General features: G+C 39.2%; 1 protein-coding gene across 2 annotated transcripts in view; it reads right to left on the bottom strand.

Moving 5' to 3' along the window:
* The window catches only part of LOC102230928 (MICOS complex subunit mic25a-like), a 74,831-nt gene that overhangs the window by 40,869 nt on the left and 13,655 nt on the right, over window positions 1-20,307 (bottom strand). Inside the window, exons 5-7 of one of the 2 annotated variants that reach the window (XM_023339842.1) lie at window positions 11,783-11,806; window positions 9,678-9,761; window positions 873-943 (exon numbers count right to left, since the gene is read on the bottom strand). In XM_023339842.1, coding sequence (XP_023195610.1) covers window positions 873-943; window positions 9,678-9,761; window positions 11,783-11,806 — 179 coding nt within the window. The remainder of the gene's footprint in view (window positions 1-872; window positions 944-9,677; window positions 9,762-11,782; window positions 11,807-20,307) is intronic. The other variant, XM_023339852.1, reaches the window with a different exon arrangement.

Below are 20,307 nucleotides of genomic sequence, written 5' to 3'. Positions count from 1 at the left end.
TCGTAACATGACGTCTTTATGTTATCCGTAAATGTAATGCCATAAGTTTTAAGCCAAATATTCTGAACTTTTTGTGAGTAGTGCATGTACTGGACTTTCTATTGTTACATACTTTTTCTATTAAGAAAGATGGAAACAACTAAATAAAGAGTATTCAAAGCCACAGCAAAAAATAGAATAAAAATTTTAAAAGAAACAAATTAAAAATCATCTCTGCTCAGCAACATGGGGAGAACTTCATTAATATAAAGTGAAAAATTAACCCAAAAGCAGAAAAGCCCGCCCTCAGAGACGAGAACACTTCCTTGTAGTTTCTCTGAGGACTTCAGCTTTTTGGCTTTTTTCATTTTGAGGGCTCTTGTCGTTTAACGACAAGTCAAGGTCTGGTCTCTAATGGCAATTAAATTTGTGTGTTGTACTCTGCAGTGGCAATAATTAGGTATCTTTTTTCCGGCTGTGGCTCATTACACTTCCAGAGTGAGAAGTGAGGATGGTGAAACAGGCTATTGTTGAATTCTGTTTAATTAAAGCAACCAATTAAAACATTTATCACACGGGTTAGTTTGCTCCAGAGACTGTAAACGTTTAAGTAGGTAAGACAGAAAAAAAAATTTAAATAGCTGCCTCACACTATTCATTAGTCTGTTGGGTTAATGCAATTCTGCATGCGGATGTTGGTAGAGTGTTTCCAGAGGCTGCAGGCTATAATATTTCCCAGCTTTTGTAGCTACAAATTGGGTTTGTGGTTGTTAAAGTGCACATAGGCAGGAATGAGTGTGTGCATACTCAGACATATTTGTCAAACTTTCTCTGTTGGGATGATGACTCGGGAAAAGCGAGGGCATTTTGGATGATTTGTGTGCACTTCTCACCTGAAGCTTGCTTCTGTCACGGAGGCGGCTTGGTGGAATTGATCTTTACTCTCCTTGAATCTCTCAAAATTCTACAGAGATTTTTGCCAAAACAACAAAAAGAGACAGAAAGAAAATGATTGTTAGTCAGATTATTAGAGAGATGCATTTGTTTGTCTTTTGAACAGGCAGAAGGGAAATAAACACATCACATTTTTTTTGTCGATTTGCGCAGAAAGAACCCCTGAAGTGGAAGTGTTTGCCCAGTAAACAACATTAATAACATATCAGATGAAATATTCACTTTTTAAAAACAACTCACATTTTTTTATCTTATAATTCCCTTGCTTTTGCTCATTTCCACCTTTTATTTTGTTTCCTTGAAATGTTCTTTTGCTCATCTACAGCTGCTTTCTTTAATCTCTCTCTATTCCATTTTCCCTCATTCCAGGCTACAGACCAAAACAACTCAACTTAATAGCATTTCTTTATCATAAAACTAACAGAATGTTGAAGATTTCTACATGCAACCTGAATAAGACTTAGCAATTCCAGTCCCTTGCTGTAAAACTAAATCTCGGCACTGATAAGCTGCATTACTCATACATTTTTATTCTTTTTTGTAGAAAAATCAAGATTTCTGCCTTTGCAGTGTGTCTGGTGAGGACCAAAAGTTGTGCATGCCGGCAGTGGTATTATGAAAAAACAATCAGCTAATCCACAACAACTGCAGCCTCTCCTCTGCAGATCCCCCGAGCTTAGGCCTTTCAACACGCAGCATCCCCCAAATATTTACCCAGCAAACTGCACCATCTTGGAAAGAAAAATGTGGAGGAAAAATAAAACTGAAAGCACTGCAAGGCAGGTAGTATAAAAAAAGAGGAGAAAAAGTAAAAGCTATGGGTATAAATTGAATTAATAAATGCAATATGTGAAAATATTAATGAAAAAAATCATGTAAAATAAAGAGATTCCTGTTTTGGTAAAAGATTACAATGTTTCATGGCGTTGATTATATTAAATAAACTTCACCAGGTTTTAACTATAGGCAGACCTGAGTTGATTCATGTAAATCATTCATAGATGTCCTTCTTGGTTTTAAGTTACTCCAGGAGCACCTCAGGGCTCCGTGCTCAGACTACTTTTGTTGTTGATTATACATGCTCCTTCAGAACAGAACCACAAGGAAGTACAGTGTGAATTTTCACCATTATTCGACACAGAGCTGCATCTGTGTGTTAAGTAACTAGATATTTGATAATGTACTAAACAGACGCCTGTCTAAAGTAGTTGAAGGTCTGCACCACAAGTACATTTTTATTTTCCGAGGCTTTAATCTCTTGATTTTACTGAGTTTCTTCAGTTGGTTTTATGTTTTGTATGGTTTTAAGGTTGATTTTTATTGCACAGCGCTTTGTGATTTTATGTCTGTGAAAAGCGCTTTATAAATAAACTTTACTTACTTGGTCCAAACATTGATACTAAGGATCCTACGCTCCAAACACCTACATCAATTTCAGGCCATGATATAAGAAAAAAAAGCAATAAATGAAATGTTTGTGGTCTTTAAGAGTCTTCTGCAGATGTAGCATTGTGTCTTTCTCTTGACACTTACTGTAGTTTTGTTTTTCCATCCTGGCCTTGATTAAGATCTTTTTCAGTAAATTTCTTACTGTGTTTTTTGTTTCTTAATGCCGTTTCTTGTTTTGCACTTTGAAGTGCTACAAACCAGTTACAATGTAGCTGCATGAAATGTCAATACAACTCAATTAGCTCTATCTATTCATGGTTCAGTATTGGCAGATTCGCAGATTTTTCTGTGGAACATAACTTCAAATTATCAGGAAAAATTTTGCCTATTTGTTTTTTTCAGAAAGCATATCTAAAATATTCAAGAGCAAATGCAGCATGGGAAGCTGAATTACTTGGCTAAATGCTAACTTGCTAACTTGGCTAAATGACACCAGCATTTAGCCAAGTTAGAGGCACTCAAATGTTTTGATCAATAAAATGCTTAAGACTAGAAATGTTTCCTAGATCTAAATCTTTGTTCCCTTGATGCATCGACTAAAAATAATATTCCACCTGCACCCCATTATTGTCTAATTTAAGCATAACATTTAACCATTATACTGTAAGTAGTATGAAATGTCTGTTCATGTATTTTTTTGCTTCTTTTACCCCTACAAACAAACTAATAAACTCCACCCTTTACTCCTTTCTAAAGTGTCATTGTTCTCCTGTACGATGTATTTAAACACGAAAGCATTTAGCATTGCAGCAGCCCCATAAGGGTATTCATTTATCCATTTCCCTTTCAAACTCCAGACTACGTGACAGTGTTGCGGTTTTTGACGCGCTTTGGGGAAAAACAAAAAGACGCTAATAAGTGGAGCATCTTAAAAAGACTGATTAACAGCTAAGACTTCTTAAAAAGGAGGAAAATTCAAAGGCGTGGAATATTATAAACAAGTACGTAGAGCCAGAGAAGAACAAAACTGACACAGGGAGTCAAGAAGCTCGTTAGATGTGAAAAGGTGGAAGCAGCTGTACTTTGCATTCATCAGCCATCAATAGCCAAACAGATTTCTGCTTCCCCACTGATTATGATTGCAAGCAATAATTTTCACCAGCTGTCTACACATGTTTGCAACCAACCTACACCTACAGGAACACGCCTCTGAAATATTATACACGGGGAAATCTGGCGTGGATCCCCCAGTTTCTAAACCAATTAGACATATTTGTTTCTTCGGTTAATTTCTAATAATGTTAGGAATTCATCAAAAATTGCTGCAATTACTGTAAAAAGGCATACCAGTCAAACAAAATAAAGACCGTCACACAGGTAACAGAGAGGAATACTAATGAGGTTCCTAATATAAAAGCTTATGGAAGAACAAAAACCAATAAATGAACAGATTTGTGATGAAACCTGGGAGAAAACTTCAGATTGAACAAATGATGCTCTTCAGGCAGATCCAAAAACTCTCAAGGTCTCATTTCTCTCACTCTCCTGTCTGTGTTCCTCCTCCATCTCTCCCTCTCATTTACAGTACATATGCACACATTCTTTGATCTTTCAGAAACAGTTCTAAAGGTGTGTAGAGGCTTTTAACCCCCTCAGACCCTCCTTTTCTCTGCTTGACCTGACTGCAGCAGCAGCGCTCACTGAACAACACAAAATGAGTTTTTCACTTCGACCCTGGCCTCTACTGTACATGGGCTGATGTTTGCACACACTATGTCTTTGTGTCATTATGTTGTTTTGCGTCCTGCGCGATATGCTTGCACTGTGTTATCAAAAGTACTGTAGCTATTCAAGGTCATGTAAACATCTGCACTCATCAAGCAACATTTCAGCAACTCGGTCCATTCATGTGTCTAGGCTTGGTGAAAACAAGTTGCTGATGCTCAAAGGGAGCATCAGAATGGGGAAGAGGGCTTGAAAGCTTCTTCTTCCTACTATCCCTTTGGACGTCACGCCACGCTCTTCAGAAAGCCATGACGGCGTCAAAACAGCTTTTGATACTGTTTGATACCATAAATATTGTCATAGCGCGCTGCGCGGTTTACTGTTTGGTTTACAAACCAAACTTGTCATTTTATTGTAAACCTTTTGATGAGGAAAGCTACGCCGATGGATAGCAGCCATCAGGACTGGCAGCCCTCTGTGTAATCAGATTTACACTGAACATTTTTACTAGGTAAGGAGATTACTAGTAAAATCTTCTTACTTACTTAGTAACTAAAGTAAGCACTCAAATATTGCCTTATGGAGAAGGTACAGGTCTAATCATTAGTAACCATGGAGAAAACGGCCCACTAACAAGCAGTCTACTATGTACGGAAAAGACTGATCATGATCTAGAGTTTAGTATGCTTTTAAAGGGCCAGTATTATATAAAATGAACTTTTCTGACATTTACATAACATTATAAAGTTATTCCCTCATCATAAACATACCTGGAGTGTTGAAATCTTAATCTCCATGGCAACCATTCAGCTGTGCAAAACGCTTGGGTGGACCTAAGTCCACAAAGTTGATGATTTGATGAAATCAACAACAACACTGCAGACTTGAAGCACCTAGAAGAGGAAGTTTTGGAAAAACTCTGTCACCTGGCCGACACGACATGATCCCTGCAGCTGCTGCACCGACTAACAGACGCTGAGATGAAGAGATAACAGTATTATTCACTTTCCATCATGGTCATAATGTTATGCCTGAACGGTGTGTGTAAGTGCATCACAAGGTAGCAGACAAAATTGGGAAAGGTATTTTTCGTACAAATTCACATTAGCATCAAAATAATTTTCAAGTGCTTTTTATTGTCTCTCAGCACCTTCTTCTGGACTCTTCAGACTTTAATAAAGGCTGCTGCAGAGACTTCACTGTGGGTGTTTACCACCGTTTGAGGAATGCACAAGTACTTCTTTAGCCCAGGACAAAATAATGAGGCAACAGGAATGTCAGCAGCAGCTCTGCAATGTTTAGTACCATTAACTTATTATGAAACTCATATCTTCATCTCCAGATGGGGTGCAGCCTCGGTGGAAACGCTGCTAACAAGCTAAACTAATAAGCAGATCCGAAGCTTTCGGTGCAGCATATTGAGCAGATAGCTTTTTACGGGATGAAAGCGTTCAACTTTGACTTGGTGTGCATAAGGCCCAGAGTGGGTGCATTTCCATAAGAAAGTGCAACACAGCAGAAAAGTCAAGTTTTAATATGGTGCTTTGGAGGGGGAGTGCGGGGAACTCGAGGTATTGATCAAAAGGCCAGAATGTCTCCATCTTGTCGGGATCACACAATATCTGCAATATGTCATCAGTATATGCATAAATATACACATTCACATGAGGATGTGCACTAAATTTTCAATTTTGCGTGGGAGGATAAGCCGCCAAAATGTATATCTCTTCATTTTATAATGAAGACATGATTTAAGGTTAGCATAAGACGTCTGCTGGAACAGAATGGTAGTTAATACAACAACCTCCCAAATGTTGGAAGCTCAACAATAAGGAAGTGTCTGCACCTTTCCATGCAGGAATCCCCACCAGCCCCCTCGCTGCCTGGTCACAAATAAAAGGAGTGCCACTGCGTTTGATTTGGAAGAAAGCAGTGGATGTGTGTTTAGTGTGCAGATATTTCCAGTGCTCTTCGAAGAGGCCTTCCTGACAGCCTGTCAAGCAACCTGTCAGACTTGGAGGAGGATTATTATCTCTTTCTGTACGCTCTATTTCCACAAGCTTCAAAATACGCTCCATTATGACAGGAGTGTGTGCGAAAGAGTCAGAAAGACAGCAAGACCACCAGTGAGAGAAACAGGAGAGAAAAAAGGAGGAATTAGATATTAAATGGTGGGGCCTGGAAGTTAGAAAATGTCGACCCCTCATAAAAACACCAGTGCACGAGAAAATCAGGAGTAAGAAATTTAAAACAGACATGCTTTTATCTGATTGGTAATCTAAGACAGACCTCTATAGCTCAACAGTAGGGCTGTTGTAAATGATTATTTTAGTAATCGAGTCATCTATTGATTATTCTGATGATTATTTAAAAAATAATAATAAAATGAAACATTGGTAAATACTGCCATAATAGCAGTATTAATATTGGATGTCAATATCAGCCCAAATTTTCCATATTTTTGCATCCCTAACAATTACTTTTTTGTAGCTTAGAAAACTGACCTGCAGTAATAACAGCTCATTTTTTAAGTCAACCTACACAAAAATTACGCAAAAATCTGAAATTGTATTAAATTTAATAATAAAAAGAATAAAGCAGCAGCTCTTGGAGAAAGGCTGTTGTGTTCCGCGCATCACACCAGATGCTTTAAGGAAGCCTCTCCGTCCCCAACATGACAAACTGGACACGGGAAAAGGCGACATCTGGTCCCTCTGCATTGTGCCAACAGCCAGCAATCTTCAGTAACTCATTGACGGTGCAACAATCAGTTATCCGGTCGAAACACTTGGCACTGAATATTAAAACATAATTTAACAAAGATTCGAGGCAGATAATTTGCCTCGAGAAATTGTAATAATCGAGGTAGTCGATGAATTACAGCCCTACTCAAGAGTGGCTGAAAGCACCATTTCATTCCTAACTTGTTTCATTCCCAACTTTTGTAATCTGTGAATTGGCTAACATTAAAATATAATCAATACAAAAAAATTTGAAGTGGTGTTAAAATCCATATAAATGTAGGCATTTTCATCTTGCAGGTTCTCACCAGGTAAAACATGACTGTTAGCTTTATTGGTTACTCTAAATTTCCCTAAGGAACAGATACATGTGTGCACGGCTGTTTGTCGTGGTGTTGCCATGATGCAATGTGACGAACTGCCAACCTGTCCAGTGTGGACACTGACTCTCGATCACTGGAGACGGGCGCCAGCCCACCCTGCAGCAGATACATGGACTGGAATCAATTTCTTACTTTTTTTGGGGTAGTGAAACCATTGTCATACTATATATATTTTATCTTTATCAGAAAAAGTCCCATGCCTACAATGCAACGATCAGTACAGAGCATACACTGTCTTTGATTATATTGGTACAGATTTTACATTGTTTTCAACCCGAGCTGATATATTTTAAATAAAATGAAAATGCTTTCACCATGAAGTGTCCGGGACCGACTGGGCTGCATTTTGAGCGAAGGAATCCATGACTGCAAACAAACTGAGCGCTCAGAGCGATACATGAATCTGCCCATACTGTACATGTGCACCTGAGTACACAGTATTTAGGCAAATAACATCTCACTCCATCTTAACACACACAGCCACACAGAGAGGTCTGTCTGCAAACATCCTGAGCTCCATGGCAAACACAGCTTGTGCCACCCGTATGCCAGCCTGCCAGCCAATGGCTCGCTCTCTAAATCCAACCTGTTACTAATGAGATGAACACAAATAGCCGCCCGCATGACACCAAAGACCTGTATGTGACTCTGCCTTTGCATAAGCATGGATGTGGCAAAAGGAGGAAATATTTCTTTGAGTTTTTCCACATCTTATCAAGCCACAGTGATTTGTGGTCTGTGTTTTCCACACCACCAGCTGCTCTACAAAACTTTACCAAAACATTTTTTAGAAATTGCCTTGTTTCTATTACGTAAATGTATTTTGGTAATTTCAATTTTGCAATTTTATGGTTAATGAAAACACAGCTTATGTTGCCTCTAGATTTAACAGTTACCCAAATACAGTTTTAAAACCACATAAAGTCCTTGATGCTTTATGTATTTTAGGGAGTTTTCACACAATAATCCAGTAGACTCGGTTCAGTGGGGAGCCAAAATTGGAGCATTTGTTACATTTTTATGTTGGTGTAGTTCTCTTTCACGCTGCACTGACAAATGATCCAAACCTTTTGAAAAACCTGTTCACCTCCTCTCCTGTGGTGGTGCTGCAACAAGAACCACTGAAGGAAACAACACAAAAATCTCTGAACAAGACACTGAGCGCAACTTCCTTCCTCACAAAATGTAAACAGAAATGGAGTCAGATTTTAGCGGTTGTAGGATTTCTCTTTTGTCTGTAGTAAAAGACCAGCCATCCCTCCCTGCAGTGCGAGACTAGTGCATTTATTTTGGCTCTAGTGACCCACAATGCCTTGTGCTGTAGTTTGCTTCCTGCTTTTGGAGCGATCTCCAGTCCATTTGCTTACACATATGTATACAAACTGCACCAGAGTTCACTTCAGCCAAACCAAGACCAAGTAGTTTGCTTTTTCAGTCCTCATCAGAGTTCGATAGTGCATTCACTCCTCTCCAAACGAACCAGACTTTCTAAGCAAACCAACCTGAATTCAATTAATGTGGACTAAACAGGGCTGCTGCGAATGCACCCTTATTCTAAGGTAACTACAAAAATTAACTGGTGTACTGAAGTTAAGGAGTCTGCCCAAAGACAGCTGGCTGATTAGAACACAGACTCTCCATTTACTCTGGATGCTGAACAGGCCTGAATTAACCAGGGTAAACAGAACACAATACTTAGGTTTTAAACATAATGTCCTTTAAAGGTCTTTTCTATTTGAGAAATGGAAGACAGCTTTCCCCGGAGAGCACCTTGTAAAGGTTCTCCGCATGGTGCCTGGTGAGACTGAGACTTGACTTGAAACTGCACCTTTTCTACCTGGCAAATGTCAAACGGAAGATGAAAGGAAATGGAAGGTCTTGTAAAGGCTCTCCGGAGATGCTCCGGCTGGCTTCAATCTCTGCTGCCTGTTGAATCGCACCGGAAAGGCCTCAGGGAGTCACTTCTTCCATGTAATGTTTAGTTGGGAACCTATTTTGATGAACAAGCTTGTTTAAACGTTCTCTACAGTAGTTTTTCACGTTGGGGGGCAGGAGGAACGTTTCAGACCATTTTATTTATCGCTTTAGTTTTCTTTGCTGCACAAAATCATCTTTAATGGAGATAAAGCTTATTATTATGGATGCTGTGGAGCAACCTGCTGGTGTAGCTTATAGCTCAACATTCCCACTGGGAAGGCTACAAGCAATGCATCAGATGTTTTGTCATAATAATGCTGTAGAGAAAATTTGCATGAATCCTTTAAATCATTACACATGCAAGTACGTTTGCACACAGAAATGCAAAAAGCCTGTTTGACCTTGGGTTTATGTGACTACAGTTGATCATGCATCTGTTGGAATGTGCACATGTGAAACAGCTCTTCCTGTCCAGATTTTCGGTGTTCTTCTGAGGTTTGCTGCTCAGCACAGCAGGCCGGGGTTTCTGTGAACGCTTCTGAACGAGGCAGGTTTCTGCAGGTCTGTGAAACATGTGTGAATGTCGTACCCTCTGCTCCAGCTGAGCCAGCTGCTCCTTGTAGAAGGCATCCAGCGCTTTCAGCTGCGAGTCTTTCTTCTGGAGCTGCTGAGCCTGCAAGCGAAATACACACAGAGACAGAGCGGTCGGCTGAAAAGGCATCGGAAAAGGTCATGTGGGTATCATGCGGTTGGTTCAAAACACAATAAAGTTTTGTTTTGATTTCATTTATTTTGTCCTTATCTGCATTTTTTTACTGGATAATGAATCTGTTGTTTTGCAGATTTAATATTCAATAAATTATTGTTAGAAACATAGTGTAACGCTGGAATACAATTTCACGACTCCCAATTGTTCTTTTTTAATAAGTATTTTTCTAAATCAAACAATTTAACTTTATAAAGATGCTAAAACACTGTGCGATGATTGAAGGCTGGAAGACGGTTGATTTTGTGTCTGCTGAACCATTAACCTGTTGATCATATCCTGTCATTAATCTGCTGAAACACCCCAGGACAACCATTTCAGCTTTCTGACAGAATCCATCAAATTTTTATTATTTATTCGAAGGTTTCATGTTTGCATGCATTAACAAACCTTTGAAAGAAAATCAGGCCATAGATCATAGATCCTTCACTGATGTGGTTTTTCTACACACTAACACCGCCTGCTCCAGAACAACGATGATGATAGGACAGAATTACAGTAGACTGACTATTATAATAGTTCAAACCCCAAATAAACTGATGGACATTAATACCCAGCGTGGAAACTGTCCTAGAACTACAGCAGAAATGAACATGGATGGTCTTCCTTGTCATCCACTCTTAAAAATGAAAAAATGTGTGTAAATCCAGGTTGATAGAGGCAGCCGTGTTGCATGAAGCAGTAACACCAAGAAGGTCAGCCTGCAAAGTCATTTATATTCATCTCCGTGGCAACTACCAGGACAAAGAGACGTAACTGCACCGTTCACAAGCCTCAACAGCTGATCTAGCAGCTTCCTAAGATAGCATCACTTGATAGACACAGCTATCTAGATGTGATATGGTAGGAAAATCTGACAAGGTAGAAGAAATGTCATAAGTATGTTTCTACCTTTACGGCTATAGTTTTAGCATCAAGCCAAAGCATCAAGAGACTTTCAGTGAGGGAAATCCATGTAATATCCTGTATTAAATGTTTCATATTCACTGCTGGGCTTTACGGTAAAAGAATATGGTTTGAATACCAGTGTGGTCTGTGTCCTGGCAGATCTTTATGCACAGCAGCGGATTAACATTGTTTCCTTTCATGTTACTGCTGGTTTTAAAAATTATACTTCAACGTCCCTTAAAAAAATCATTTACTTGCAAGAATGCACTTTTTATTTCCATCCAGCATTTTGTTGAATTCAAGGTCTCCAACAGATTATGTATGGTCAATGACTTCTCAGAGGTTGGACTCTACAGCATGGCCGCACGCTGGAAATCCACGCACCACAAAGGGAGAAAAAAGCCGTAACCTTCAAATCAAAAGTTTGCTTTTTCTGCTTCCGTCTCTATCGGTCAGCGTATCTCTACACATCTATTTCGTGCGCTCTAGTGGGTGGATGCGTGCCACAATCACCCTGTTGCGCTGAAAAGGAACACATAGATTCACAAAAGCAAGCACATCTGCAAAAGAATGCTGATAAACATTCAACAAGCATGCAGGACACTTGACAAGGAAGGGAAAATTCAATTTTTTAAAGAAGAGTCCTTAATGTACACATGCAATATGGAGACATACTTGGAAATGTTGCACGAAACCATGAAAAGAGAGCAAGGTCAAACAAAATAAGCAAGAAAGATGGATAGGAAGAAATAAAAGCAGCGAGGGGCTTCATTTGATTCCAAAAACTGATCAGTTATTAAGTGAATTTTACCCAAATATGCTCCAAATTCTAGATACTTTACTCCTCTAGATGTCCAGAAGGATTTTCATTCCAACAGAAATCATTGACAATTACTACAATCAGCGTATTATGAAAAGCAGTTTCTTTGTTTTTTTTTTCCTGTCTAGCCCCCCTACATGTTGAAGAGGACGATGAGAAACAAAAGAAGACTGAGGCAAAGATGAAAAGGCCAACAGTGCAGGACTGTCATGAAGCTTACCATGGCCTCCATCTCATCTGCAGACTACAAACGGTGGTAGAGAAAGAGCAAAGAAGAGGAGTGAGAGGAAGCTGCCTGCCACACATTTCAGCTTTTGGGTTGTGCATATTAAATACAATACAAGGGAAATTAGTATAACAAACCATACAATCTGGAATATTTATCCAGACGTGTGCTGGAGAAATATTCTAGTGTTCTTATTAATGGGGTAGTTGGCATGACAGGGACATCCAGTTGATTTACTGATTAATGTTTGACTAATTAAGCACTTATTGATGGTTTGAAAGGGTTTGAACTTTCATCCCAAGACAGTTAGGCCATCTTCAGGCATTTGCAATGCGTCATTTTAACCCAGTTCATCCAGTTTCCATACATCACTGCTGACACACATACTTCATAGATGTGACAGAGCATAATGTTTCACAAAAAGCGTTCCACTGTTTTGCTCTAAAATCTGCAAAAGTCCCATTTTCAAACATGCCAACCTGTTCAGCAAAATAGAAACCAGCTTTGGTCCTCCCATAAACTGGTTTTCCTGTTCTTACAGTGAGTGTGACAAGATCAGAAACAAAACGGGCTTTGGACATGTGTAAAGAATATCACATGGTAATTTCTGGCTATTATTGCATATGACTTTTTATTTTTTAGTTGAAAAAGTTGCTATTACAGAGGGGATTTACTGTGGAGCTTTTGTTGCTTTGCAAAACAATTTAACTCAGAGTTTCCACACGAGCCTCGCTGTACCTGCGTAGACAAAGCGCTGATTGTAGAAGAGAGCAGTTAAGGTGATTGCAATGAGGAAATCTATCTGAAATCTTTGATGTGTGTAAACAACATCAAATTGGGAGCTTTTGTTACACTGATTGTGATATATTTTACACTCCTTAAACATGCAAGACAAACGTTAGAAAAAAGAAAAAGTGAAATACATTTCATCACAATTCCATCAAAAGTTCAGACTTTAGTGCTTTATTATTGTTTAATTTTTTAACACTTCGGCATGCTAGAAAAAGAAACCTTAATGTATTTTATTGCAAAATAATGTGATAAACCATTCCTGTGAAGTTGAAGGAAAAGGATATTCAAAATGTATATATACATATATAAAAATAAACTAAAAACTCTTGGTATGCATTTAATTTCTGCTCCATTTAATTCAATACCCATAATTAAGAGCCAATTGCCGATACAAATTCGGCCCACCTCAGTACAGCTGGTAGAGGTAGATAAAGTTTTTTTTATTTTTAATTAGGACAAAATTAATACAGACAAATTAAATGTTTTTACATTGAAAAATATTAGGTACAATACAAAATGGATTTTCTGACTATGGTTTGTTGACTCGTTTTTAATTTCACAGTAAAAAGGAACACAGCTACACAAAAACAAACTGTTGTGCATGTAAGTCTGATTTAATTCATTTATTTTAAATTTGAAAAAACGACCCAAATCATGTTACAAGAATGAACTATTTTCTTCATGTTTTGTTGTCCTCTCTGCCCCCCTCCCCCAAAATAATTTGCAAACTTGATGTCTTAATTTTAATGAAGCTAGAATGCCAAACCCTTTTCAAGCTGATGACCTACAGTGATTCACACAACCCTTCGCAGGAAGAAAAAGTCTGACTACTTTTAAATTAAAAAAAATTGCATGCTTAGTTCACAGTTGTGCATTGAAAAAAAGGCCTTTTAATTTTTTTCTTCATTAAAAGAAAACTTGGTTGCAAGTATTACTCACGTGACAACATTGGCCCAAAAATGGCCAATGTCCTCAGTTTGTCCAAATTCTCAAGAGAGTTGGGACGAGTGTGAACAATTACCTTCAAGTAGAACAAAAACAACAGACTTAAAACTAGGGGGCACTCATCCATTGGCCATAATTTCCTTAATTTTGGGTACAGATGAACAGACAATGCTTACATATGAAAACGATCTTGTCTACCTCTGCAAACGTCTGAAAATCAGTCACTGTCCCCTTTTGTTCTGTCAAGAGAGAACTGACTGACACAGCTGCCCACCGGGTCACACGGGTAGCAGTAGTCACCTCACTGTTGCTAAATATGTGACTTTATGACTTTATTCAGCACAAAAAACATGCATCAGCCAAAATCACTTCTTTTAAAGATTACTGATTGGCCTTTGGTGCACCCCTATTTACAACCAGAATTACAATTTATAGTGACTTATGTCATGGCATTTTAATGTATTTTCATATCAAAGTCAAGACCTAATTGAAAATGGAAATGTGAAGCAAAGTCTCATTCCTATCAGACAGAGTTGGGATTATTTTGAAAAGAAAAATGGGCAAATCATCAGCACAATTACAGCTACATTCCACATAAAACCGTACCGTATAAATAGCTTTCTGAACAGTCCAGCGTTCCTACAAAGTCTCATCATCAACACTGAATGCTTTGGGGGTCTTTTTTTTCTTTAACTTGTTTTCAATCACACCTGAAAACTCCATATAGAGGAAAACATAATAACTTCACAGCATCTCTTATACAGACAGCCTGTCACTGTTTGAAGTACCCTAACGTACTAAAAGTTGCACATCTGGTACTCTGAGGAAATTAATGCCAATCAATATTTAGAAAGCTCTAGTGTTACGGTGAACACAGTGGCACTGAAAGGCAGAGCTGAGCAACTGAGGTGAGGGCTGTCTACACGCACACCCCCACACACACCAACACACACACACACACACAGAGCGAGATTCATCATCATTAACAGAGCTGATGAACGCCAAATCAAATCGGCGCCAATCGTTTGTGTTTCATAAACATAAGTGCGGCAAAGAGCAAGAGTGTTTCTGATGTTCGAGGCAGCTGCTGCAAGTTAAAACCGAGAAGAAGATCAAATTGCTTTTTTTTGTTCATTTAAGGTGCTGGAAAAAGTATCTGTTTGGTAGGATTAGGCAGAAAAAGAGCAGATTTAATTAAGGCAGGGGGGGAATTAACAACTTCCCTTCCTATCTGCGTCCGTCTGTGTTGGTCCAGTTTTAATTTGCAGTCACAGAAGAAATTGCAAGTGAATCAGATGACTCCTCTTGTGTCCCTTCAGGGACCTGCAAGTCTGCGGTAGATAACGGCCGGCCAGGCGTGACTTTACACACAACGCATCACACCATGTAAGCACTCCAACGCACGGCGGAGGAGGACATCCTGGACTTACAAGCTCAAAGCCATGACGGCATATTAGGGCCACTTTACAGGACTTTAAAGAAATAAATTTCTGCCAAAAAACTCAGAAATCGTCTAGAAAAAGCTACCAATTACCACATTATACCACAATGTGGTAATTATGGTATAATTATTACATTTTCTTGCAGTTGTTAGTGTACGTATCTGCTGAGCTTGATACACCCAGACATATTTTATTTTATCTTATGATAGAAAAGAACAGAAAAAATGTAGTTAATACAATATTATGAATGTAACGGTGCAGAAAGATTGTAGTTCAAAACATTTTCAATATACTGTAAGAAAATCTAGCAAATATGTTTTCTTTTTCCTTTTTCTGTTACTTTACAGTGACAGAATTTATATATATATATATATATATATATAAAATTCCCTTCTCACCCACCGTGGGTGGTTCTTATCCTCTGAGCTCGGGTCCTCTACCAGAGGCCTGGGAGCTTGAGGGTTCTGCGCAGTATCTTGGTTGTGCCAAGGACTGCACATTTCTGGACTGAGATGTCTGATGTTGTTCCTGGGATCTGTTGTAGCCATTGGTCCAGTTTGGGGGTGACTGCCCCGAGGGCCCCGATGACCACAGGCACCACTGTGGTCTTCACCTTCCAGGCCCTCTCCAGTTCCTCCCTGAGGCCCTGGTATTTCTCTAGTTTCTCGTGCTCCTTTTTCCTGATGTTGCAGTCGCTTGGTATTGCTACATCTACGACAACGGCTTTCCTCTGTTGTTTATCCACTACGACAATGTCTGGTTGGTTTGCCATTACCATTTTGTCCGTCTGGATCTGGAAGTCCCACAGGATCTTAGCTCTGGCGTTCTCCGCCACCTTTGGAGGCGTTTCCCACTTTGATCTCGGGGTTTCCAGTCCATATTCTGCACAGATGTTTCTGTACACTATGCCTGCAACTTGGTTATGTCATTCCATGTACGCTTTCCCTGCCAGTATCTTGAGGAAAAAGTCAGTGTTGTTAAAGTATTTTTTAATGAGACTCAATCAACATTTGAGCATGAAGAATGTTTTAAATTCCCTTTGGAGTTTTGATATACAGTATAGATAAATAGTGTTTTATCTTATTGCAACCCACTGAAGTGATAATCTAAAAAAAGGATAGGTTTCACAGCTCTCTTAACAACTCAGCTTTTAACTGTCCACAGAGAAATTTTAATCTTACTGAGTGATAGAGTGGGGTATTTGTTCATTTGAATGCTTTTTTTTTAATTGCGATATCAAACTCATAATGAGCTTATTTTACTCAATCCAACCACAAAGCAAAGCAATTTGCTGAGATATTAAATCACAAAGCAGAACACACACAAACAAACAAAAAAAGTAGGATCCATTTTTGTTTTGCCTCAAACCACATCACAATTCATACCTCACACAGGCTTTACACAAGTAATCAGACTTGCACTGCTGTCACACTGGGTACAAAATGACTTTTCTTGCTTGAATTTTCTTCTAAATTATTGAAAAATAAAGTCTCATAGGTTGAGTACAAAAAAAACAGGGTAGAAAAAAATGATATTAAATTAAGGCGACAAATTATATAAGAAACAGAACAGCAAAGCAACTTCATGTTATTAACATGAAGTCTAATTAAATACAACAGCTAGTAGCCATGAGCTAAACAGCAGATTAGCTCAAAAATGCATTACCATATATCCTTCCCTCTTTAGGCTTCTTCTGCATATGAATCGATTCAGTGCACAGCTGGAGGTCTGAAGCATCTATTTAGAAGCCGGTGATGGGGAGGAAAATATGTAAAAGTGTGAAACACAAAAATCAAGCGAGAGTGAGTGAAAGAAAGTCAGAATGAAAACGACGAAGGATAACGGGAGACATGTCTAACAGGTAACAAATATCAAACGGGGAAAAAAATGACAAAAGGAAGACAGAAAAAGAATTAGAATGAGACAGGGAGAGCATGTGGGAGCAGGATCTGTTAAAGCATCTGGCAGCTAAACTAAATCTGCTCACTTGTTACCTGGAATTATTCTGGTTTTATATTAAACAAGCCAAAAACTGCAAAGAATTACGGAGACCCCACAGTGGCCCCATGAGGAACACTTACCGTATGCAGCAAATAAACTAAAATCTATTAAAAAAGACTAACCCTAACTAGTGAGCTGATAAATGATTAAAGGGTCAGTGGTATTTAAAATCACACTTTTTGGAACTTTACATGTTGTAATACCTGGAGTGTTGCCTTGATTGTTTCATGCATGCCTGAGAAATACTTTCATCTCCATGGCAACCGTTCAGCTGCACAAAAAACCTGGGAGGACCAAGCAGCGCCGTCAAGGAAAAAGATCCTCCTCTGAGCTGCAGTTTCCAAGTTTCCGCCTGACAGTGCAGTTCTCCACCATGACTCCCCCACTCAGCTCCTTCAGACTAGCCAGCAGCAATTAGCAAACACCTGGCAGAGATGCATATCTGCTGAGGTCATTATAGGAGCTACTTCTCAGAGCAACACTTGTAAAAGGAGTCATGTTGTGATGACTCCCGGGAGCCGAAGTTTTTAAAAAGGCAGAAGCCCAAAAAGTTAGATTTCTTTTAAGTCATACTTTATATATTTATATATACACACATACACTGCCCCTTTAGCAACACCATATTAAAAAAATACAGTCAAACATTATATCCAAATATATGACTAAAACAATTACTATGCTTTTTTCAAAGTATGTGAATCCTCGGACAGATAGCAAGGGAATAATATTGGGGTATGTCCTTAATTAGATGTGGAAGGAGTCAGTGGGACGTGTGTCAGCGCTGCTTGGTCATTCCTTGCTCCCCCTGATTTGGCTGCAGCTGTCTAAATGTCACGCCACCAGCTGCACGGCGGCGTGGCCCTAGCAACCTCTGAGATGTTGACATCAGTCTCCAGAGTCCTCGCCATGCAGTTTATTAACTGTGACATGATAACACCAGAGGAGGATTACCTGAACAGGTTTACCTATCCATAGGATTGGAGGTAAGTTGTGTACAGCAACTGTTCTAGTGCTTCACATTGTGTTTTGCCCAATGACAAACAATAAAAAAGAAATATAGAAATGCCATTAGACTGTAAATATTAAAACAAATCTATTTGTTGTTTCCAACAGACAAGGTACAATATCATAATTTTCATTACATAAAAGGAAAAAGGCTGCAATGCTTCCATTAAATTATACTAAGGCATTAAGGAAGGTGCAAAGCTTGCACCAGAAAGTGTCCCTACTAGGCCGATTTCATTGTTTTCCAAGACTTGTTGTCTACTGGGGGTAGAAAAGCACAGAGAAATTAGCTGGTGACTAGCCTAGCTATTGTGTTCCTGTGCAATTCCACTTGATTCAAATCTCACTTCACAGCACAGTCTGGGATTTCTGGATTTCTTAGGTAGAATTTTAACCAAGCCAAACAGCAAACTGGAGATGACAACAGCAACGTTGATTTTCTACGCTGTTTTGTTGTCTGCCTGTTGCTTTAGCAATGGCAGTGGGGGAAGTGAACGAAGCCGTCGGTCTGTGTTGGTCACGCTTCCTGATACTGAATTAACATTAGCAGCCATTGACATTAGCAGCCACCTCGTTCAGAGCGACACTGCTCTCCTGGAGTGGAGAATGGTTGTTTACAGTGAGGGAATTTCCTTTAAGCTTCATAGGGTTGAACCTGCACATAACATACATCACGGGCAAACGTTAGGGACTGGGTGAAGTTTCTCAGTAGCAGCAAAAGCCCCAGGCCGTCTGAACAAAGCAAATAGTGTAGAACGAGGAGCTGGTTTCACCAGGCAGGTTGGTGCCCTGAAATTGATGATTTTCATCTAAATAATTCCTGAATGTTGACTGTTCAGTTACAAAGCTCTACAATCTGATGATCTTTTCCAATTGGCAAACTCTCAATACCTAAGCTCTACCAGATTTTGCTGATAACACTGTTCTGTGAGGATGCGTTTACTGAGAGAAGAAGACTGAAAGTTGCCTGTTTAAAAAATTAAGTCACTTTTAAATAATAGAATACTGCATTTTCTGTGACTTGCGGAGACAGATCAAGACATTTTGAGGAGACAACAGGAAGGATAAAAAGAGTACAGCCACATTGCTCTGTTTTATGCTTTGGAGCTTCAAACCTCAGTCACTGAATAACAGGGGTTGGAAATGCTGGAAGTCTTTCAAAAGAGAAAACAAAATCTCAAATTTAGGATAAATATTTACATTCACCTGAGATTGCAATTTTAGTGACACTCCAGACAGGGTGGAATATTAAGTCTGTAATCTCTTTGTCTTTGTTTAAAACAGCAGAAACCTTGTTATGCAGCAACTGCTCCCTCAAAACTTGACATGGTCAAAAATTTAAGCATTTCAATTAATAAATAACACAATAAGACTGAGATTCATTTGGCAATTTGGTTAAGGTCTTGTGAGCTGTTTTCAGCAAGAGTTTTTGGCCTTTTTTAAAATAAAGACCATAACTAAAGATACAAACATAAGGAATTCAGAAAGGCAAAACCAATCTTTTTGCAGAAAGTCATATCTACAACAGGCATACTATGCAGCAGTTTTGAGATTGAGCTGTAGGGACAACAGATGGTGGATGGTTGAGTTGTTAGTCTGCGTGTCTGCCGGGTATATGCCACAGTGATATCAGCTACGGAGGGCCAAATACCAGATCCAGTCCAGAAGGAACTGATGACGAAAGCGTCAGTACGTTAATGTTAAACTGTCCAACGGATCATCAGCACATCGCATGGCCACAGAACGCTAATGTTTTTGGCTCGCGAGTATGGCATGGGACAGACACGTATTAATATACACCAATAAATCTCCCTCTTCCCCTGTGGCTAGTTTGTGTGCTGTGATGCCATCTGATAGCAGCGGCAGTCTGTTCTCCCACTGCATCTTTCTGCCCCACTATCTATTTACTCGGCTGCGTTTATTTAACACATAGCTCCCGGCGAGGCAGTGAATTAGCACTCAATAATAATCGAACTGATAATTACAGCCAGGCAGCTACACAGAAAACACAGAGGGATAAAATGGGCCACCGGCCTCTTCTCCTCCTCCTTCCTTCCTGCTCCTCCTCCTATTCATCCGTACGGTTCCTGTCTTTAACTGCTCTTCGTCTGCAGAGATGAAGCACACAATGACACAAACATGTAGACAAGTAAAACATGCACGCTTTCTTTAAGTTCACGTTCTGAAAATAAAAACTGAACCATGAAGAGTTATCTTTCAAAAATGTTTTTTATATATATATATATATAATATGCCAACTTAAAACATAAACCAAGATCAAAATTCCCCTGCTGTCTGCCTTCCTTTTCTACTTTTCAGGTCGTCTCACCTCCC

This window comes from Xiphophorus maculatus, chromosome 1 (assembly GCF_002775205.1).
Source record: "Xiphophorus maculatus strain JP 163 A chromosome 1, X_maculatus-5.0-male, whole genome shotgun sequence".
NCBI classification, from domain to species: domain Eukaryota; kingdom Metazoa; phylum Chordata; class Actinopteri; order Cyprinodontiformes; family Poeciliidae; genus Xiphophorus; species Xiphophorus maculatus.
The sequence above is the reverse complement of the archived record's forward strand: the minus strand, read 5'-3'. Positions and strand labels throughout refer to the sequence as shown.